Source organism: Triturus cristatus, chromosome 9, assembly GCF_964204655.1.
Source record: "Triturus cristatus chromosome 9, aTriCri1.1, whole genome shotgun sequence".
Lineage (NCBI taxonomy): Eukaryota > Metazoa > Chordata > Amphibia > Caudata > Salamandridae > Triturus > Triturus cristatus.
Window position 1 is genome coordinate 1,106,542,160 of NC_140592.1, and position 23,648 is coordinate 1,106,565,807.

Genomic DNA, 23,648 nt, shown 5'->3' on the forward strand with positions numbered 1-23,648 from the left:
CTGCTTTCTAATGTATGTGATGATGGGTTGCAAATTGCATTGAAGTTAAGCCGGATGTTCAATGCAGTTATAATTAAAGAAGATATTCAGGAATCATTGGAGATGATAGACGTAGCAGTGGCATCAGTGAGTCTGAAATAGCAACAGCATTGGGTCATATTTATGTTATACAACACTCCGAAAATAATTTCTAAATGGGCGGTGAATCAGTCACCTTCACCTATGTCATACTGTCCAAAATGTCAGGAGTACGCTGCCGACTTAAGACGTATGTTTATTAGCTGTCCAAGGCTGAGTACTTTTTGGTTTGGTATTAACCAGGTTTTGTCTTCTTTAGTTGGTCATGATATCAAAATGACTGAAAGGGATATAATATTGTGGACAATCGAAGAACAGGGCTGTCTTACTAGGTTATTAGTCTCAACTATAATTATTTGTGCTTGTTTGTGTATTGTCCGAGAATGGATTGAAATAAAAGGACCCTTGTACTAGGGATTTTGGGGTTTTGCTGAGAGACATATATGAAATGGAGATGACACTTGCTAAAGTCAGAGGCCCACGTTCTTGGTTTAAATTCAAACAAGTGTGGTCATGTATTCAATGGGATTAATGTTTGGGTTTATTTGAACAAATTTAATTACATGTTTAATTTTGATTGATTGTGTATTGTAAGCTCTTGTCCCTTTGTGCTCTTTCATATTTATATTGGATTGTGTTAATTGTAACTATTTGCTTGTGATGTAATGAATTATACTATGGCTAAAATAAAAAATTATAAAAAAATAAAATAAAATAAAAAGAGAATCCTGTGTTGGGCCTCTGGTTTCAAGCCCGTGAGTCTCAGTCATGAGGAGCGCAGATGCCGTGGGAATAACCGTGGGCAGAAAGGTCTGAGGCATCAGCTGCCGCACTGATGACCTGATTCGCCTAGAGCCCTCCTTCGTGCAGAATCTCCTGAAAATCTTTCTGATCTTCCTTTGGCAATCTTTCTGTAAAACGTGAAAGAGTCCAACAAAGACGGTCATATCGACCTAGCAGAGCAGAAGCGCTGGCCACCTTCATGTAGGTGGCTGAGGTGTTGCACATTCTCTTCCCAATGGAGTCCATGACTGTGCTGTCTTTGTCAGGGGGAACAGCAGATGAGGAGGCCCCCATTTGACCCTTCCTGGCTGCTGATACAATGACAGTCTGGTGGTGGGTCCGACCTCAGAAAAAAAGGGCTCTGTACTTCTTCAGTATCCTCGAAGGAGCCACTCCCAATGAAGCCGGAGTCAGAAAGGTATGTAGAGCCGGTTCTAGCAACCCAGGCACCAAAGGAAGAAGAGATCTAGTGCAGGACTTGTGATACAGAGTCTCAAATATCACTGATGTTGAGGGGGGAGCTGTAGGTATTTAGATGTTGAGCTTCGAAGCCCTTCTACACAGTACCTCATTGAATGTGACAGTATCATCCACTGGCGATACTCTAGTTGGTGGGGTTGATGACAAAGTTGGAGAGTAATCAGCCTTCAATTAAATGGATTCAGAAGACCATGAAGGAGACCCGTCTCTTCGCTCTGTAGGCGAACAATGTCTAGATTTTGACCTAGAGCTACGAAGTTGTAGACTTGATGTTGTAGACTTTTGAGGAGTGGAATGTCACACCTGCCTGTCAGGAGAATGAGAAGGCGAGTATATCTGAGAGTATTCTGATGCAGGGGTAACTTTCCGCATCCTCCAGTCTTTTATACTCTCTAATCATCTCGGGGAGAGGTTAGTAGGAGGTGTATGGTGCTCTGGAGCTAGAGAGCCCTCCGGCGTGACCTGAACAATCCATAGTTCCGGAGAGGATGACATACTCATCGACGTCATACCTTTAGCAGACAGATCGTGGATCTCTCTCGACGTCGACGGATACTTCAACGCCGATAAACAACCTGTTCTCAGTCTCTTTGCTGATGGAGATCTATAGGTGGAAGCAGGTCTCGACGTCGACCTACTCGTCGTCGACCCTCTTGCCGGTGACATCATCGACAGCAATGTTCGCCCTGCCGTCGGCGACGAAGCAGACGATCGGCCATGCTTGCCGATGCCGAAGTTTTCTGCGCCGGGCTTGCCGTCGATGTTCTAGGTACCCTCGTCGTCGGTGGTCTTCTTGATGTTGGGGCCGATGTTCTCGACGGTGACCTCAACTGTCGGTGATGTGTCTTTGACATCGAGCACCTGCCTTCCACCATCGTAGGCGAGCCGGACTCGGACCGCCTGCGAGAGGGTGTCGACATTGGTCAGTGAGAAGTCTTAGTCGTACCTGGAGTAGTCCGCTTTGACAGTGAAACAGTCTTCGACGTCGATATCGGCACCGGAGATTGACGCTGAAGAAGAGCGCAAGGGTATTTACGACGTTGACCGTTCCCTCGACAGCAAATTTGACTGATGTCGTTGTTTCTCTCCCTTTTTCTTGTGCTCTGATCTTCTTTAAGAGGAGGGCTCTTTAGAGGGGTGTTCTTCTCTGCCACTTACTGACACTTTCCTCTCTCCTGCATGGCATACAGCTTGATCTTCTACCTTTCACGAAGGGTTCTTCTCGAAAACTGATGGCAGTAGTAGCACTTATCAGGCCAGTGTGTAGATGGTAAGCCCACAGTGCAGGCCGAGTGTGGATCTGACTTAGCCATTTTCTTCCCACTGGAAGGGCACTTATTACATAAGGCTGGCATTCTGACAGGAAAAATAGCTGGAAAGTCAGAAAAAATTATGGAAATAGTACAATAAGTAGAGTGAAGACAGAAAATCTCACTTGAAAAGACCAATTAGTGACAAAAAAACACTAACTGAAGAGCTCTATACTCTAGTATCCTCACAGAAGGAGCCAGAAAAAAGAAGTCACCTGTGGGGCGTGATGGGAGCATGGAGGTCTTAAAGGCATGGTACCAGTTTTTTCTCTGAGTGTCCTATATGCAGCCTTCTAGGCTAATCTGCCTGCTATCACCTTGCCTTTTTCTCTGAAAATAAAGGCTGTGTTTCAAATAAGTTGAGAGTACATTTCTCTATATTTTGGAAATGTTATTTTATATAATGCTTTTCAAAGGACAAATACAATGCAATATTTGCATATTTGAGCCTAGTTTTGAAGTTGTGGCTGCATATTTATATACATATGTGTATATTGTAGATATATGCATATTATATATATATATATATATATATATATATATATATCTTTATATATATGCATATATTATTGTTAATGCTCCAGGGTCCCCGCACGTGGGCTGGACTATTCAGTGCTTATGACTATTGATGAGTATTGATGAGTATCCCTGGAAGAGAAGTGAGAGAAAGCGGCTTATCACTCGGATGGAATAGCATCTTGGTCAGTTATGGATAACAGTTAAATCTTGCCAGGATAGTATCACACACTCAAAGTACTAGACTTCTACCAAACACGAGAATTAATATGAATTACAAGTATCTCTGCTCAATCAACCATGTCAAACCAGTCCCAAATTACGAGGCCTCTCAAGTGAGCAATCTAGCTATTGAGGTAGCAACTGGAAACCTCCACTATCGCCTATGTTTTTACTGGAAGAACCTTTCTTGCCTCTCTAATCTTTACCTTGATTGTTACTGAGGCTGTTGTGACCTGATGTACTGCCTAAACCTCTGCCCCAGCCACCACTGTCCCATACAACAAAATCTCCAGCCTTTGTGCCTATGTACAACAACATGAACCCAAGAAGGTCAAAGTGTCTTGTTTCTTTCCAGGGATCTCTTCCTTCAGAAAAGCAGTACAAACAAATGTCTTCTCAATCCTTAGGTCAAACAGTCTTGTAGTTGCATGTCCTTTATCATGCATATGATTTATTGCAAGGTGAGCACAAGATACATCTCATAGCCTTCACATAGTCATTTAGAAATGTGCTTTAAGACAATCTTGTTTAAACAGTTGAAAATAACCATAGCACATATTTCATCTTTTGTATAAATACAGTAAGTTAGTGACATTACCTGTCCTTGTACACCCAGCAAGAAAGTTTGTCACGAGGCGTTGGTGGCTGACCTTTAAAGTTCTTAATTTGTTTCCATAAGTAGGTTTTATTACTTGTTCGAAGATTAACAGAATACAGCTGTGTTTTAAAGTAAACATTAATCATTATAGCATACAGGAAACTGATGTCACAACAAATAAATCATATGATATTTCATGAAAGCAGTGCTGCTAAAATTTAAAAGGCTGAATTTTTAAAAGGTTGTAAATGTACTATTTTGTCTATATATAGATTTATGTATTTTAAGAATTCACTAGGTTGTCCCAAGTACTACTGACATAACCGAAAGAAGTTCAGAGAATTTCCCCTAGCAGGCTTATTAAGGATGAGCCACATACGCAATTGTACTAAGGGTTCAACTGTGCATGTAAAAAAAAAAATGCCTTCGAATGAGTGCAATTGCACTTTTGTTCTCTAAACGAGGATATATCCGTGTGGATAAACCTCTTCCAGAGTACCCATTCCTACCTTAGAAAAGGATTAATGCTGCCCTTGAGTAAATCTCAAGCTGAACAAGTCATGGAGAAGTTCATGTATACTCAAATTTATGGATATTTCCAAACATTATAGGGCATCTATGCCCTGCAATACCCAACTCCAAGCCCGCATTAAGGTTTTATTCAGGAATTGTATTGCACCAGAGTAGTGTAATATTGCATAACTGGTAAACTCATTTTAGGGACCCCACCACCCTAGAGTCCATGCACTCGGCATTGTAATTTCTGGAGTATTCATGTATGTTCTTCTTTTGAGCTGCATTGTAACACAGACTATGCTGACCCTTTTGTCCGGCACTTGTGGATATGTAAGTGTTCTCCTTCAAGATGACTGTGGTACGGATGTTGGACCAGTATAGTTGTATTAAAACAGCTTTTTTGAAAGAGCTTAATAAAATGTTTCTCCCCCCCCCAAAAAAAAGAAGTGCTTCACTGTAAAGAACATTAAATATGAGACCTATCAAGAATGTTTGTCCCCTATTTGATGCTCCTGCAAATTATTCAAAGGCAGAGAGAAACTAGCTTGGATCGCCAGAGTCCCAAGAGGACAGAGAGCACTGTAATACGATCAGCTGAACAAAAAAATTTTTGTGGCTCAGGGAAACAATGTTAAATGACACCAGGAAAGTGTGCTGGGTCCCTCCAGGTTTCAGACCCAATATTAATTGAAAATGGATACTGAAACTGGGCCCTATCAGGCCCTATATATATGTCCTTAATTTTATAGGCAAAAACAATGATCCATTTCTGAACAAAAATGTAAAAACACATTACGGTAACAAGTATGATCTATTTAATTCCTGTGTATATTTCACATGTTTTATTTAATCTTCCATTTCATAAAAGCGTTTACTATTTCCAGGATGTTGTGTTTCTGCATTTATTTCTTTTTGTTGCAGCATACTACTCTTGCATACTGATAACTGAGTTTCCTCCAGGTGTTTATAACCGCCCATGGATGGGAGCACTGGAATTGATATCTGAAGGCAGTGCAAGTTTGCAGTGATGAGAATAAACAATCCTCATAATATTTCCAAGCTGTATTTCGTAACCAAAACACCAGTAAACAAGGAAGGTGTACCACTTCTTTTTCCAGGCAACTTTCCAGATTCCAGCTTTGCTTTTCTGAACAACACAATTATTCTGGAATCAGACTCAGTACCTCAAAAATATAAAGCTTTTAACTTAACATATCATCTTCTGTTAAAAAAATAATAAAGAACAATAAAGGAGACAAAAACTAGAAAACAACATAACTAACAAAATGGAATTAATAAAATAAACAATTGGTATCAACTACTTCATTTTCTTCATGAAGAGTCTGATAACATTTGGGTTTCCTTCTTAATCTTTTACTGTTATCAACTTCCTTCCCCTGTGAAAGTGGATTGATCACTAACTTCTTTTCCTTCTTCTCTAGTATTTCTATCTTCCACTAAATTATCATTACCCATATCACTCTGTATCAGTTCCTCTTCATCCACATTCCTGAAATCATTTAAAAAATGCATTACTTTATCTTCAACATCTAAAGGATCCCAATCCCACTTTGCAAACCTTCATCACTGTACACCTTCTTACTACATCACGTTTCAAAACAGCAATTCTTCTAAAATTCTATGTCAGGACCGGAGGCTTCAGATTATGCTTTTCGCTCTTCACTTTTATTATTATCCAAAACCAGGCAGCCAGAAAGATATTCAACAAAGTATCACAAACAGAAAAAACTACAACTCACTACATCCAGGGAGGAGATGCAAGTCCATAGTCCTTCCATTGTTTCCACCATGCTTTGGTACATAGTCCCATGTCGGTCTGTCTCCTTCCTCTTTCTTCGCTGCTTCACAGCCAGTTAAGAGTTTTTTTTTTACTTCTCCTTAGATTTATGGTTATTGTTTATTGTGCTTTATTTATTGTATTGGTGAATTGCTTTACATTTTGTTTGCCTTTATTGCAGATTCCTACCTCGGCTGCGGGAGCGTTTCTCCGCTCCTTACGCGGCCGCCCCCCGCTGGTGCGGTGCATTTGTAAGCCCGCTAGAGGGACTAGCTCCACTTGTTGCTCTCGCGGCGTCGCTCCTCACAGAGGAGTCGCGCTGTAAGAGCAAGGAGTTGAGAGCCTTGTCCACGTCAGCCTCACTTTGACACCAGTTGAAACGGGTTGTATTTTTCCCCACATTCAAATTTCCTACGCCACGGCGGGGGTCCTTATTTCGGGTTCTTTCCCGTAATTGACGCACTCGAGCGCGATAGTGCACATCTTCGCCGTTGAATGTAGTGGTCGGCGCGAGAACGCGCTCAGCTTCTCCCACACATTTAGCGTTAGACGCGCTGGGAGGCAGACAGCCCGGTCAGTTTCCTAAGGGCTATAGCGCGTTTTTGGGAGAGTGCATCCCTATTGTAACCCTTGGGGTTACCCACAACTGTGCAGCCTTTCAGCCTGCCCCTCATTGGTTGGGTTTCTCCCCCACACTGACACTTGGTAGTGCTCAGCACTTCATTAAAGGTTTTTCCTTGATATATATCTATGCCCTCACTTATTTGTGACTCCTTTGGTCAGGATTACCTTTCCCTTAGTTATGGAGGGCCATTCTTAGTACTATGAGGAGGTGGTCCAGGGATACCTTTCCTGGGACGATAAATTTTACGAGGCAGTTAACACCTCTATCTATCGAGTCGTGAATTAGGTGGTTGGCCCTATGGAGCAACGTCTCTCTGAGAAAATAGTTCAAGAGTGTGCTAAATTAGCAGCAGTGCGAGCAGAACTCCCAGCGGATTCCAGCCAGCAGCCTGGTGAGAATCCTCCACCGGCCAAGAAGCAACGGCCCGAGGGGGTGTACGTGGATGCTTTTACGCGCCTTAAGTTCGCGTTTTTGGCATCAGGGCAGCCGTCCGCTCCCGCACTGCCACCGACAGACATCTCTCAGGAATCCCTAGAACCCCCTTCCCACGGGACGGACAATGACGATACGCAGGGTGATACAAATGACGAGGCGGGGTCTTCACGACCGTGGCGCCCCACAGCGACCCCTTCCACTTCTACAGCCCCTGAAGACTCAGACATGCTTAACCCCGACGACATTATGCACCCACGGTCAGCAGCTTGGGATCCCGGCAAAAAATTAGCCAGGATTGTCGCGGGCCGGCTCCGGATGCCCCTGGAAAAGGAGGCTCGAGGTTGACTATGGGCAGAGTGCCCTAGACCCTCTTTGGACGCTTTTACACCGGAGTTGGACCCTAAGATGGCCACCTTTCTGGCCAAATACATGAAGGATACCAGAAAAGGCATTGACAGGTCCTGGCGATCCTGTCAGGATAAACTCCTGGACGCCATCAGGCCAATGAGATGAGTTGGCCTAACGGTTAGGGCGCTCGACCTCGGACCTGGGGGAACTGGGTTCGAGTCTCGGTAATGACGCTAAACATCCTGTGATTCTAGGCAAATCACGTAATCTCCCTGTGCCTAGCAAAAAAAAAATAATTAATGTGTGTCCTCATGTAACGTAACTGGTGCTATGTAAAGCGCTCTGATACCTGAGTGGATTCGGGTGAAGATCGCGCTATATAAAACTCTGAAGAAAAAAAAATGACGAAAATACTGGATATGGCGGAAGAGGCAAGTCTCAGGGTCCCCTATTTCCCCTGAAGTCCTTTCCAATTGGGCTCAGAGAGCTATTATCTTCATGGGCAACGCAAATTGTGCCCTGTCCACCGAGCGTCGCCGCTCACGTTTGATTAAATAGGATCCTAAACTTGGGGTTTCAGCCTCCTCGGAGGCGGGTGCAGTGGCCCACGGGGGCCATTTCGGCGATCCCTTCGTAAAAGAATTAGGGAAATTTGTTGCCACATTCACTTCTTTGGACAAGGCCCAGTCCAGTATCAAAAGGGTCTTCAAGCAGATGGTTTTCGCGGGGCTGGGCGAGAAAGGGGCCGCTCGCCTGGCCGTGGCTTCCAACAAAACCCCGCAAGGGGACAAGGCTCTGGTCGCGGGCAGTATAACACTACCGCTGGTGGCGGAAATTCCAACGGTAAGTGTACATCCAGCATCACGAGTTCGCATCGGGGGTCAACTAGCGGCCTTTCGGAATGCATGGGCGGACATTACTTCAGATGCATGGTTCCTTCAGACCATTCAGGGTTTTCATAAAGATTTTTATGGAAACCCCCGTCAAGAGGTCCTACCTTGCCCACTATCGTTCAGCGCCCTCGAAGCACAGTTGATCGACGAGGAAGTCTCCGAGCTGCTCGGCACAGGAGCTAATTGCCGATCAACTCTGCACCCTCACGGTTTCCTCAGCAATATTTTTCTGGTGGACAAGGTGGGCAGAGGCCGGCGTCCCATTATCAACCTTAGGAATGCAACGGGTGGTTGGTATACCGCCATTTCAAGATGGAGGGAATCCATCTGCTCCGCGACGTCCTCTTGCCGTCCGACTGGATGGCGTGCCTGGACTTGAAGGATGCCTACCTGGTAGCTCCCGTCCACCCGCCTCACCGAAGGTTCCTACAGTTTTGTTGGCGGGATCTGGTGTACGAGTTCACCGCCCTTCCGTTCGGTCTTTCCTCAGCCCATTGGTGTTTCAACAAGGTGCTCCATCCGGCAGTGGAGTTCCTCTGTGCTCAGGGCATTCGTATGATCGTGTATTTGGACGATCTGCTCCTGATGGCACAGTGCCCTCGGACCTTAGCCGCCCAGCTCCACCAGACAGTGTCTCTTTTGCAGAGCCTGGGGTTCATTATCAACGAGGCCAAATCAGTTCTTCAGCCTTCTCAAAGGGTAACCTTTCTCGGTTTCGTGGTGGACTTCATTCAGGCGACTTTGAGTCTCCCGTCTCGAAAAATGGCGAAGATGCGGCACGAATTGCGTCAAACGCTCTCCAGACCTTACACCTCTTTACGTCATCTGGCCCGAGTGGTGGGCCTTCTTTCATCATCAATTCAGGCGATATTCCCAGGACCACTACACTATCCGGCTCTCCAGCACCTCAAGGCATATCATCTGAGGAGAGGGAAGTAGTACGACCATTTAGTTCCCCTCTCGGAGGAGGCCAGGGAAGAGATTGCGTGGTGGTTGTCCCACATGGAAGCCTGGAACGGACGGGCGATTTTCGGCTCGGATCCAGACCTTGTCATAGTATCCGACGCCAGCAGGTCAGGCTGGGGTGCTCGGTGCGGGGATTTTTCCACCGGAGGAGTGTGGTCTGTAGACAAACAGAGCCGTCATATCAATTGTCTGGAGCTTCTAGCGGGCTCTTTTGCGGTCCGATGTTGGACCAAGGACAGGGTGCAGTCTTGTGTTCTTCTAAAAATGGGCGTCTCCGCGGTTCGATACGTAAACGGATTGGAAGGTTCCCGCTCACGGCGTTGGCAAATTTGGCAAAGGATTTTGGGGGTTTCTCTCTGGATCATCACATCTCGGTCACAGTGGAATACCTTCCGGGCCAGAGCAATCAGATTGCGGATTGGCACTCGAGAAACCTTTACGATTCTAGTCTCTGGAAGTTGGATCCCCAGATCTTTCACTGAATAATTCTCCATGGGGACCGTTTTCAGTGGACCTCTTTGCCTCTCGCCTGGACAATCAAGTCCCTCGGTTCTTCAGTTGGAGTCCAGATCCGATGGCAGTCGCCACGGATGCCTTTCTTCAGGAATGGACCGCAGAGAGCGGATATGCGTTCCCCCCTTTTACATGATAACGAGAACGGCGGCCCAGATCCGCCAACACCTTGTTGGAAGTCTCAAGTTTGGTTTCCGGTTCTTCTGGAACTTTCTTGGGATTTTCCAATCCTACTCCCCCTGTATCTTCATCTGCTTCAGAATCCGAAAGGGATGCCGCACCATCTGGTCACGAACGGGAAGCTTCGCCTCAAGGTGTGGCGGCTTTCAGGCAACGTTGGTCGCTGCCAGGCCTTTCGAGACCGGCTGAAAGCCTCTTGTCAAAGGCTTGGGCAGATAGTACCACGAAGCGTTATCAATCCGCTTGGACCAGGTAGGTTCGTTGGTGTCTTCGACAGGATTTGGATCCAGTGGTCGCAGGTGTCGTTCACAACTTGAATTTTCTGGAAGACTTGGCGTCCACCGAGCTGGCGTATCGTTCAATAAATGCGATCAGGTCCGCAATTTTGGCTGTCATGTTCTGCTAGATGGAAACCCAGTTGGGGAACATCCATTGGTCTGCAGGCTTTTGAGAGGTATCCGGTTGTCTTTGCCTCCCAAGCCTCAATATTCGATCCTTTGGGATGTCAACTTAGTTTTAAATCTCTTTTTATTTTGGCAGTCAAATAAATAGAGTTTCATACGTCCGAGCACTGGACATTTCGGCAATAACTTTTTCTGTGGAAGGAGTGGTTTTTACGATAGGCGATGTACTAAGTCTCATACCTGTGTAGTCTCATACCCGGCTTTTCGAGATACTCCAAAATTATGTGGTAGATTGCCTCAAGACGTATGAGGACTTGAACCAAGACTTCCGCCCTCCGAGCGAACGACAACTCTTGATAGCACTCAGGAAACCGCACAAGGCTGTGTCTTCACCCACGATAGCTAGGTGGGTGCGTTGGGTCATGCAAGAAGCGGCTATTGACACGACTCAATTTGGTGTCCATTGGCTATGGCTTCTAAGGCGTTTACGCTGGGTGCGCGCCTAGAGGATTTGATGCGAGCAGCGAATTGGTCTTCAGACTTTACGTTCAAAAGGTTTTATTTTAAACCGATCCTGGATGTGGCTCAAATAGTAGTAAGTAAGCTTTGAACTAGCATAATCTGAAGCCTCCGGTCCTGACATAGAATCGGAATTTGCCAAGCAGTGCGAGGGTAAGTTCCAATTCTATTAAGGACACGGAGGCGAGGATTAGCCTTCCTGGAGCACGATGTGCGAACCCACCCGTATTGTAGTAAGTAATCACTTCTTGTTTTTCTGAGTGGGTAGAAAATGTTCAGTGTTTAGCCTCAGTTCTACAGTGTTGGCTATATTGTACATTGCATGTTTTTTCTCAGGATTTTTTCCACTCCCTGATGTTATCCTTGTTCTTCCAGGGAACGGTGGGTTAAAACAGGACCAGTGATGAGTTGGCGTGACTTGCGCGAAGAAAGAGGATGGAGAGAGACAGACATGGGACTATGTACCAAAGGATGGTGGAAACAATGGAAGGACTATGGACTTGCATCTCCTCCCTGGATGTAGGGAGTTTTAGTTTTTTCTGTTTGTGATACTTTGTTGAATATCTTTCTGGCTGCTTGGTTTTGGATAATAATAATAATCATAGCGAAGAGAGAAAAGCCTAATCCTCGCCTCCGTGTCCTTAATAGAATTGGAACTTACCCTCACACTGCTTGGCAAATTCCGATTTCACACGTTTATGTTACTCAATTGTACAGCATTCCTTATTATTTTCTCAATCTTCAGAGGTTCTGAGAATTGACTATCAGCCGTCAGTACTCTCACAGGTTTTCACCTTCAACAATATTCCCACTTTGACATCAGATCCACTCTTTGACACCTTCCTAGCATCATATATCTACTTGTATTTCTCTTCAAATTATTTTCCTTTACTTCATCAACGTAAATATTGCAAAAAGATGATTCAATTAACCACTCAGTATTGCTTTTAGACCTAGGGTACCTACCGCTCATGATATCAAATAGATAACAACAAGCCATATCATCAGTAGTTGTTCAATACATCCAATCAGTGCTGAGAACTTGCAATTCCCAATACTCATTTTTCAAAGCTAACTAAACCTCCCCCCTTGAGCACTCTTTTGAATCCTTCTATCATGCCTTTCCCACTGGGATAATAGAAAGATGTGGTACAGTGTTTTATTCCTAACTTATTAAAGCACCACTTAGCCTTATTAGAAACAAATTGAATTCCATTGCCACTGGTTACTTGCACTGGCAACCCCTCACTTATAAACACCTTGACCATGAAATCTAATATAGAGTCTGTGTCTGCCTTGCAACCTAGTTTGATTACTGGCCATCTTGAAAATACATCAATAGGTATATATATGCTTAAACTGGATGCCAACGGGACCCATGATGTTCACAGTAACCGTCTCCCTAGGTTTCTGCAGAACTATAGGCTCAAATATATTAGGTCTTAGAGTTTTTAAGGACTTACCAGTATTACCACAACTTACACACTAACGTACAATCCTTTCCACAAACCTATTTACACCTATTCTCCAATACCATTTTTTTTTACTGCTTATTTGTTTTTCACTGTACCACCATGGGCCTCATGACACTGTTTGGTAGCCGTGTCTCTCAAAGAAATTGGTGGAACAATTTTTGTCTCCTCTAATCACAATACCATGTCTTACTTCCCAAAAATACTTCAATACAAATTTTAGCATAACCTTTACTGGCCAAACATTTTCCACATAATGCAATAAATCTCATAAAATACAACCCCCTCTTATACTCTTTACTTCAATAATTAGAATGTCTTGATCATAAATTAATGCAATCTGAGAATCCTGCCAATCATCCTCCAAACTTTCTTTAATATCCATAAGGATTCTTTTTATTCATTTATTTATACCAAGAGTTTAAAACCCATAACAACTACAAACATTAGTTCAGCATTACAGTACATAACAGGATGTGAGAGAACACAAAATAGGCAAGCATTTTGTCAAATAGCACACACATATCGCAACAGAGCAATACAGTGAAAAGAAAATTCCAGCACGTTCGAGTGCCACTATACATATTTAGCAGTCATATTCAAACAGATTGTATGCAAATAGGTCAAGGAATTTCAAATGTCAAGGTATATCCGACAGTATGGCATCAGTATAGTCCCTAGTGGGCCATCACTCAGGATGCAGTTTCAATAAATAGATCTCAGAGGGTCTAAAAAATCCCGGGGGCGAGCAGCCAGCGGAAGAGTAGCAACATAAGTCCCAGACCAGTCCTTACATAATGGCATATCCAATAACCAATCTTGGAATTTCAGAACTTCCCTGCCACCCCACACCAAGACCACTCTACGCTTACCCAGGAGAAGACCCCTGGCTGTGAATTTGCAAAAACTTCTTAGGTACTTCATTGACATAACCAGTGGTGGTTCTTCCACTAAGCCAGAGGAAAGTCACCCCACTGCTTTCCGCAGTGTAAAAAATTAAAAATAAAATGATAACTCGACATTATCATTTTATTTTTTCCTGCTGCTGCAGGTTTGCAGGGCGGGCTGCTCTGCTCTCAGAGCAGGGGAAGGAGTGGTGGGCTCACTCTAAGTGTGCATGAATGTTTGGCCGGCCAAACAGTCATGCGCACTTTGCATGTTCTCCGCCCAGCCTGACCAATCACAACGCTGCGTTGTGATTGGCTTAGAGGAGCCTAAGTGCTTTCTGTTTCTGATGCAGGAAACGATGGAGGAAAGACACGGCAATAAGTTGATTTTTTCTTTTTAAACACCCCCCCGTCCTCCCCCACCACCACAAATCTGTGCCAGCCGCCACTGGACATAACCCAAGTAAACCATCATAGGAGCCAGTTGAAAATCGTTATCTGTCATGTCTAGCATTGCAGCGATCAGCTGCCTCCAAAATGTAGCTACTGCTGGGCAGGACGATGCTAAGTAGAGGAAATCCGCCCCCACACCCAACATTTCTTACATTTGGTGTCATTGGTGCCGTAATAGAGTGCAAGATCAACGGGGTGAGAGATATGCAATAAAATAAAAATTGAAAGTGTGTAAGTCGCTATCTACTGTTGGAGGACACCGCCTTTGTTTGCTGACAACAAAACGTCCATGTGTCATCAGAAACACAATGACCCAGATAACCCTCCCATGCCATACGAGCCTGTGGGGCCTCCAAGGGCATACACTCTATCACCGCAGTATATAATCTTATGATTAATTTATTTGGAACGGGTTGGAAAGCAATATTGTGACAACAGGCCATATCGGTGGCTCCTCTGGGAGCCCAGTAAACAAATGTCGAAGCTTATGACAGAGCTTACCATACGTAAATACATCTAGCTATATAGCCGGGATTCACCCAGGTATTCCTGATACGTTTTAAAGTTTTGTGCTGCAAACAAATCTCCCAGTGTCACAATACCCTTCGGTGCAAGAACTCTCAGTAATTGTGGGGGACAGCCAAGCTGCAGCTTGTGATAGTACTTGATGGGCACCAGGAGTGAACATGGGATCGAAACACTGCACAGTGAAGCCAGCGTATTCCAGGCCCAAACGGTACAGTGAACAGTGTGGATTTCCCTCGGCGGCCTCAGGAATGTCACAAATGGGGCAGCAGGCAGAGGAATGGGGGAGATTAAAACCCTTCTCAACAATAACATGGGGGGCCTGTCGACTGTTATGAAACCAATGGCGAATGAACTGTACCTGAGCCACCAAATAATACACCTCATAATGTTGGGCAGCAAAGCCCCGTTTATGATATGGAAGCTGCAATGTATGCCACCCAATCCGCAGCTGTCGGCTCGCCCCCATGACAATCTAATCATGATAGTCCGTGATTAAGTACAGAAGGCCTTATTTAAGGGGACTGGAATGTTTTGAAACAAATAAAGCAACTTAGGCAAAATAATAATTTTCATCAGAGCCACTATACCCGCCAAAGAGAGGGGCAGGGTGATCCAATGGTCAACCTGGGTTTGCAGGGTGTCCATATATTGACCATAATTTACCTGGAACACAGTAGGGATGTCTGTGTCGTAAAGGATACCCAAATATCTAATAGCCGTATCTTGCCACTGCAACAGGTATGGTATGTCAGGTCTAATGGCAGCACTGGTCAAGGGGACCATGGTGAATTTATCCCAGTTAATCCACAGGCCCGACCAATGGCCGGACTTCACAATCTCCTCAATAACAGGGATCAAACTAACCGCTGGGTCCCCAACTATTAACATCGCATCATCAGCATACATGGACAGTACTGTATATCAGAATCTCACCTTTACTCTCCCGGTGATGATGGAACAAATGGAGAGCATACTCCACAGACTCCACAGTTAGTGCAAAAAGAAGGGCCGATAGGGGGCATCCCTGTCGCTTCCCTCTACCAATTGTGAACGGTACAGACAGTCGGTCATTCAGGTGTGATCTACCTGAGGTGGAAGTATACAAAATCTGGACCAATTTTACAAATGTCCCACCAAGGCCCAACCTGGACAACACCATAAGTAGAAAAGGCCATTCAACTGTGTCAAATGCCTTAGCGGCATCCAAAAACATGTCAACAGTCGAGAAGTCTGGGTTTAGCTGGTGTGTGTGGGCAAAAAGTAAATGGAGATTATCCACCATGGTTCTACCTTGGCGTCCACGTTGATAAGTGAGTGGGTACGGTATGACTCACACATGGACGGGGGTTTATCAGGCTTATGAAGTGTGATTATAATAGATTCACGCATTGTTAGCGGTAGAAGACCCGTCTGAAATGCCTCTACTTAGATGGCTAAAAGTAAAGGCGATAGTTCTTTGGCATACGTTTTATAGAACTTGACGGAAAGACCCTCGCTCCACGGCGCTTTCCCATTTTGAGGTCTCGCATAGGCAGCTCATGCGCTGTCTCTCCGAGACATCAAGTAATTAGTATATGTGGTGAAACTCCACCTACTCCACCTATTGGCTTTTTATTGGTTTCTTTGCTTGTCTGCTACAATATCTTTGTTTTCACAGGCTAATGCGCTTTTGAGTTCCTCCTTTATTTCTTTGGGAACGCCTATGCAGCACAGCCCAACTACTGTAAACATGCTGCTAGTAGAATGAAGTGTTTGTCTTGGAACTCTTTTGTTTTTTTCGTTGCTATCTTTTTCTGCATTGCAGTGCTCGATGCACGTCTGTTGTGCCCCCACGTCATCACCGCTACTGCCACCCACCCTTAGTGTTGCCCACCGCTACCCGCCCCTCCTTCTTCTGAATTGATGCTTCCTGTCTTGATCATTGCTTGTGTAACTTTAATTTTCAGCGTACATTTATTTATTTAGTACATTTATTGAATGGTCCCGCGCCGTTTCTCTGTTTGTATACCTCTGCTCCTTCATGCGCCGCTTCACCTTTCTTCACAGCTGCCCGTGGCCCACACCAATCATGGCCGGTTATCTTGCTAAAGCAGACTCTACCATGGTCAAGCACGGGGGGACCACATCTACTTCATGCAAAAGCCACGATCGGGCTTCTTTATTAAGTAAGCAAGAGCCGCGAGTTCAAGAGAACACAAAAGACACAATGCAAACAACAAAGTACATTTATTGAATGGTCCTGCGCCATTTCTCTGTTTGCCTGCCTCTGCTCTTTCACGCGCCATTTCACCTTTCTTCACAGCTGCCCGTCGCGCACACCTATCATGGCCGGTTATTATGCTAAAGACCATATAAAAGCACGGGGAGACTGAAAACACTTTGAGCGAGAGGAAAAGCCACAATTGTGCTTCTTCAATAAATAAGCAACACTTGTGGTCACAGTGCCTGTGAGTTAAAGAGCACAATACAAACAGCAAAGTAAACATTCCAGGCTTGGAAAACACTCTGAGTTGGATAGCCTGTAGCTGTGTGGGCTTACGTCCCTGTGAAAGGTGGTTAAAATAAGCCAGATAAGAGTTTTTACTTTTGAACACAAAGCAAGCTGTGAACTTTAGCAGTGACCTACAGTTCGTTTTACGAGCTTAGCACCCTGCTGTTTGCTGATTTGCATCTCACAGATGCTGCACATCAAAAGATTACAATCTTTACTACAAAGCTTATTTGCACTTAACTAGCTTGTCTTGTGGCGAAAACATGCTAAAGTTTATCCTATAGCAGACTTTTAGGCTCCGTTTCTTTCTAAATAATTGTCAATATATTACAATATATTAGCACAGTTACAAATCCAACGTGGAAGAATTTTTTTTTAAACAAAGTTCAAAGTGCATTCCCAAAAATACGTTGTTTTTCTTTTAACACTACTAATTGTAATCGTGTGTAGCTTTGAACACGTAGCTACAGTTGCCTTTTTACTGGTTATTTTAGTTGATTCCAGGGCCCTTCCTCTTCAGCTCTGCTCTAGCTCAGAAAGTGGCAGGCAGCTGAACAGGGTAGGGTGACAGATTATGGGTTTCTAGCAAGGCCGGACTGTTATACCAGTGGGCTGGGCTGGCATGGTGGGGGCTGTTTATGCAGCTAGTGGGGGCCGGTTGTATTAATGGGGGACGGGTAGGCCACATTTCCTGCTTGTTCTTTTTCCTCAACGGAGTGTTGTGTGGTATGTTAGTATCCCTCGACTGCACACGGCAGACTGTGAATAAAGGACACAGCATCATAAAAAAAAAAAATCCCACTGTACAACTTGATCTGTACAACTGTACAACTAGTATCAATAAATGTGTTTTCTAGAAGTGACCCACTCCATAATTGTCAAGTGTCGCACTCCATAATTGTCAGCTATGGCTTTTGCAAGTCGAGTGATCGCCATTCAGAGGCCAAGAGGAGCCATCCTGTGTATTTTGTATGGACATCTTTTTGTTGCAAGTGCCTTATGCTGCTAGCGTAATGTAAAACGTTTTTGGATGCTCAAGCAGAGCTGTCATTTTGGCTCCATGTTAGAATCTTTATTACTGCCTTTATTGAAGAGATAACGTGATGTCTGTTTGACCCAGCATTCCTTTCAGATCTGCCAGAACACTGAACAGAAATACTAAAAGCTGTCCGGTACTTGCTTCTTATGCTGCTGTTAAAAGTTTCAGAAGCAAAGTTGTTTTCCGGTCCTACCTTTGTCTTTTAAAGAAACAGGGGGACCGTAATTTAAAAAAACAAAAAAGACAAACAGGGAAAAAAGGGCTGCCTTCTTCAATGACTGGTGAATATTGTTTTCTTACGTTTTTTTTAAAGAGAACAAATATTGAGTTTTTTCTTTATTGTATATGTCTGCAGCTAGTTGCGTTACTTACTTATACATTTTATGCTATTTTGTATTGGTATGCATTTCAAGGTGAAGCTTCTTTGAACCTGAGTTCCTTTGCTGGAGTATATATGCAAACAATATATAACAATTCCAATCCAACCCAAAATATTCCACTACACCCCACATACAAACACTCCATAACACACAGGTACAAAACATTGCCATTTACAACGTGAAAAGCTTGAAATTAAACAAATGCGAGACCTTTTGCATTTCCAATGCTTGTTTAGTTGCATAATGGCACATTTAATTTCTGCCACAGTCATTCAAGTCAGTAGACATGTCAGAGGGGGCTGTTTGAGACTGTGAGGTGTATAGGCGTTGATAAAAGGTAACAAATGTCATACACCAATTGCCCATCCAGCGTATCCAGGCTATGAACGTGATTGCCAGCCTATTTAGGCTTGAGTAGCATAGCCAGGGTATGCCCCGGTCTATAACTCTCTCCATATATGCTTGTCTGGGAATATTTGCCCAGGAACTTCACTTCCCTCTCAGCTTCCTCCTGAAATTCAAGAAGGGAGAGCATGGGATCTAAAAGTCCACTGTCCTTGGTTTCATTATAACTTGGCTCCATGGAGCAAAGGTCATGCTCTAGCTTCGCAAGTCTAACCATGACAGATCGGAGGATAACATTCCCCTTGGCTATACACTCCCCTAAGATAACAACCTTCAGGGCCTGACAAAAAACTAGCAACAGATCTTACAGAACCCTTGTTTATATCAACATAGTTGTTAATGGCAGCCCAAATTTCCACCTTAAAAATATTATCCAAATAATCTTTAGGTTGAAGGCGCCTTAACAGCAGACGTTTCCATCTGTTTGGTAGGGCAATTTGTAATATCACCAAGGAGTGATTAGATAGAGTACGGGGTAGATGCTGGATGCCTGTTACCCACCCCAAAACATCCCGTGATCCCACCCAGAAGTAAAGTCAGGATGAGGTGTCATGGACAGATGAGTGAAAAGTGTATTCAAAGTCAGGACAGTCCACATTAGGCACATATATCAATAATGTAATGTGTGTGCACCCAACAAGGCCCTGTTCCAAAATATATTGTCCTCCTGGGTCACCAATGGACCGAAGGTGCTGGAAGGGTACCTGTTTGCTTATGAGAATGGCAACCCCTCTAGAATAGGAGGAGTAGGATGCAAAGTGGCCCCAAGCCGCAAATAACCAAGACTCCCTCCCAGGCAGCAAATGAGTCTCCTGCAAAAAAATGATGGCCACCCGACAGCGTTTGAGATAGCCAAGACCTGACGAAATTCCAAGTAACACATTTGATAGGGAGATCACTATGCTCACATGTGTGCACCATAAGACCTTAAAAGTACAGGGCTAAATGTGTGTGCTAGTGTAAGGACCGCTGGGTATGTTCCACAGGAGCGTCAGGAACCTGAAGATTAGTCCTCAGTCTTCCCCTACGGCCTTCCGACTCTATCAAACTATAGAGTAACAGATGACACGCCAGGGGTGAGGAAAATAAAATATCATGAGGCCTATGTGTCCCCGTGTGTTCCCCCACACTCATGTGCACATACATGTCACCTACGTATTTCCCCTCCATGGCCTGTCTATCATGATGCTTATGCTATAACGTGGCCTGCCATAATCCAGTCTCCCATGAGAGAAACGACAAATCTGCTCTGAGGCCTACACGTTTTGCATCATGTTTTCCTGCATTTCCATTATTGTGGCCCAGCCAGAGCCGAAAAGAGGCTTCAGGCCTCAGAACGCTCTGAAAGCTGTAGCTGCGTATCCTTGGCCTTGCACACTTGGGCCTCAGCCAAAGGGGCCCTGTCCGAGACAGTATTGAGCACGGTTATCTGCTTACTCCTACCGAAACCACATTCCTGCCTGGAGAAGGAGGGATAAACATGACATCTGCAAAGGAGAAAGCCTAGCCTTTCTGCCTCTTTTTGTGTGATTACAAAGCTCACGTCAGTGAAAAGCCCATAGCGCCAGTGCAAGACTTCAGCAGTAAACGAAGAAATAAATGCCACATTGGCCCTTGGTGATGGGCAACCTATGTCGCGAATCAGTCCCTGCTCCAAACTTTAGATATCAGATAATACGAGATGTGCTGGTCACCCTGACACTGAAGGTCTCACTTCTAGACTACAGACTCCCCGGTTGCATAGCAACCCTTTTACACGTCAGTTACACGTCATGCTCGAATTGAGCACAAGTAAGGCAAAGTTCCAGTAAAGTTCCAGCTGATCACGCAACCCCCTCTAGGCATCCACCCACCTATGACACTTACCTATTATCATCAAGTGGACGCCCACCTTCACGCCTACTTACACGCCCACATGCTCTTATCTCATTCTCTCTTGCTCCGCCTGAAGCGCTCTTGCTTACGTATATTATTACAAACATATATATACTGTACTCTGTGAATAAAGTTTGAGAATACCTTTTTGAGAACCCTGGTCCTGATCCCTTGTGGTGATGGAACTATTCTCCCTATAACTCGAGTTATTTGAATAAAGCCCTTTTGAACCTGATACCACGGACTCAGCCTTTTGCTTCATGCATGATTGTATTGATTTCTACAAATTCTGAAACTCGTAATAATTTATTTACGACATAATGGCGCCCGAACAGGGACCCATCTCCTTCCCCATGCGCCGGAGATGAAGGTCCAGTTTTGCCCCCTTCCACAGCCGTGACGGACTTCGAGTGTACACGACGCGGGTTTTCCCGCCAACTCCCTCAGGCCAACGAAGGAGACGGACTGCGACCAGGCATCCATACGAGGCGGTGAGGATTGCGGATCGTCCCGACCCAGAGCCCACCTGCGAGAGAGCTGTGTCCGAGGTTTCAAGAGATCCACCTAAGATACGCCATTCCCTGCGCAGCGTCAAGTTTCCGAGGCCTTCAAGTTCAAGTACAAGTTCTGCTTCCCGGTGAGTTTCTCATGGGGGTTGCAATCATGACGGGTTCATTTAATGAACACGGTAAAGACGTGTCTCACTTGTGAGACCGGTATGTTCAAGAGCATGCGTTCAAGAATTAATGTTTCCAGATTTTAGAGGCCAAGTTTTCAGGTGCACCGATATAGCTGTATGAATGTTATCGTCTTAAGTTAGGTTCAGTTAGGTTTAAATGTGTCAGGTTTGTGTGTAAGTTTGCTGCATTGTGATTTTTGTTTTTTTTTTGTTCATTGTGATTTTTGTTTTCGGTTACATTCCAACATGCCGTTATTTTCGAAACTGCGTAAGATAGGTACCAGGAAAGGAACCAGTTAACATTCCGCCTAGAGACACACCTGGACATTTCATGTACTGTAAGCATGGTTTAGATGCCGTGTTGTTTTTAGAACTCTGGGTGGATTACACGAAGGATTTAGAGACAAAGTATAAATGGCCCATTACGGGAACGTGGGATGCGGAATGCATCATGAAGGTAGAGGAAGAGATACGGAAGAGAAAATCTAGACCTGCTCAGAAGGATGCCATTGAGTTATGGCGCAAGGAATCTCATAGAAGAACAGAGAAAGAGTTCCACAAAGCAGAGAGAAGTAGACAGGAGTCCGAAAAAGCAAAGGAAGAAAAATTACAGGAAGAAGGGGAGCGGGTAAAAAGAGAGCAGGCTGAAAGAGAAAGAAATACTGCCGTTGCTGGTATTTATCCCGTCCTTTCAGAGGAACTAGCAAAAGTGGCCCCAGTAGAAAAATTAGTTAGAGTGCCACCGCCAGTACCCCGAAAAATAAAACAAACAGCATCCGACACGTTCATTAACAACTACCTAGAGGAACCCCCACCATCATACGTGGACGGAATTTTCCCTGCACCCCCAACACAAGAACAACTCCAGGAGCTAGAGGACGGCGGGGAGGGAGGATCCGGGGCAACATCAGGAGGGGGACCGACAGTAAAAGTAGCAATCTCCGAATGTATATATGACCCAGATCCAGGAAAGGGCAGAATGCTCGTGTTTTCATTACGGCTTAGACGAGCAGTCGCAGATTTGGAAAAATTACCAGATATGGATAGACATCTAAAGAAAATGTACACGTTCATAAGAACAGGGGAAGGTCCTGAATGTATAGCAGAAGCAGTACAAAATAGAAAGGTAATTATTAAGAACTATATCCTTCGCTTCCTAATTAATTGTCTGATCAGAGAAAAAGACGAAGGTGATGGTGATGTAGACCGTTGTTATACTGGTTGGAGTGATCGCATAGATGCCGGTCAGCATGATAAATCAGGCCAAACAGACAACATGTTGACCAAAATCCGGAAGGCAATAATAGCATCACATGAAGGAAGCCCGCACGAAACAGCTGAGTTATCTTCTGATGACGAAGCAGGGGACACAGACAGAATACATTATGTGGGCCGTGCCCGGCGATTCGAAAGGCCCAAGGGCCTCAATCACCGTAAACAGGGAACTGCCATAAAAGAAAGATATTCCCTTGAAAGTTTGTTCCAGATCACCGAAAAAGCGGTGAATAAATGGCTGGGTAACGATCAGCCCCTCACCCCGACCGAAAATGAATTAGCACGATCAGCTACCCTGTGGATATCCCAATATGATACATATAATAATGATATCGTAGCCCAAACGTTCCTGAGCCTCCCACCAAACGAACAGCGCATAGCTGGTGTTTACATGGTCCAACATTTGATCACGCTATATGAGAGTCAATATTCTGGTCCTGGTCTATTGTATAAATTGCTGGACGACATAATACTAGACAGGTGGATGAACATGGGTACTGAACTGATTAATGTCATTCTGGATCAGCGACACAAGTATATAGTATACGTGACTAGATCCCTGCTTCCCGCTCCACCTCAGGTTAAGGAACAGTCGTACGACAAGCTGAACCCCCTACGAGAGGTTCATCCTGTAAAGGATGCAAACAATGAACTGCAACGGGTGTATGTGTACACCCCCTTGTCAAAATTAGAGATACTGGAAATGAAGAAAATGTTACCATCCCATGATAAAGACCCGGGGGGTTTTCACCGAGAACTAAAGGACATTCTTCGCCTAGGAGAATATACATATGCTGACATTCTAAAGTTATTAAAAGTACTATTGCCCGCTGGTATTTACGAGAAATTGAAAGGACAGGACTGGGAGGTAGGAGACAAAAGACTCAGTTGGGATATACTGGAAAGAGAGGAGGCAGGAAGGGGCCCGGGGGTTGGTCTGGGTCCTCGAGCTAAAGACCTACCTGAACTCCTTGTACAAG

General features: G+C 44.6%; 1 protein-coding gene across 1 annotated transcript in view; it reads right to left on the reverse strand.

Annotated features, from left to right (window-relative positions):
* Nucleotides 1–23,648, reverse strand: part of KLHDC1 (kelch domain containing 1) — a 1,365,548-nt gene that overhangs the window by 882,813 nt on the left and 459,087 nt on the right. Inside the window, exon 4 of the mRNA XM_085627012.1 lies at nt 3,988–4,106. Within this exon, the coding sequence (XP_085483138.1) occupies nt 3,988–4,106 (119 nt within the window). The remainder of the gene's footprint in view (nt 1–3,987; nt 4,107–23,648) is intronic.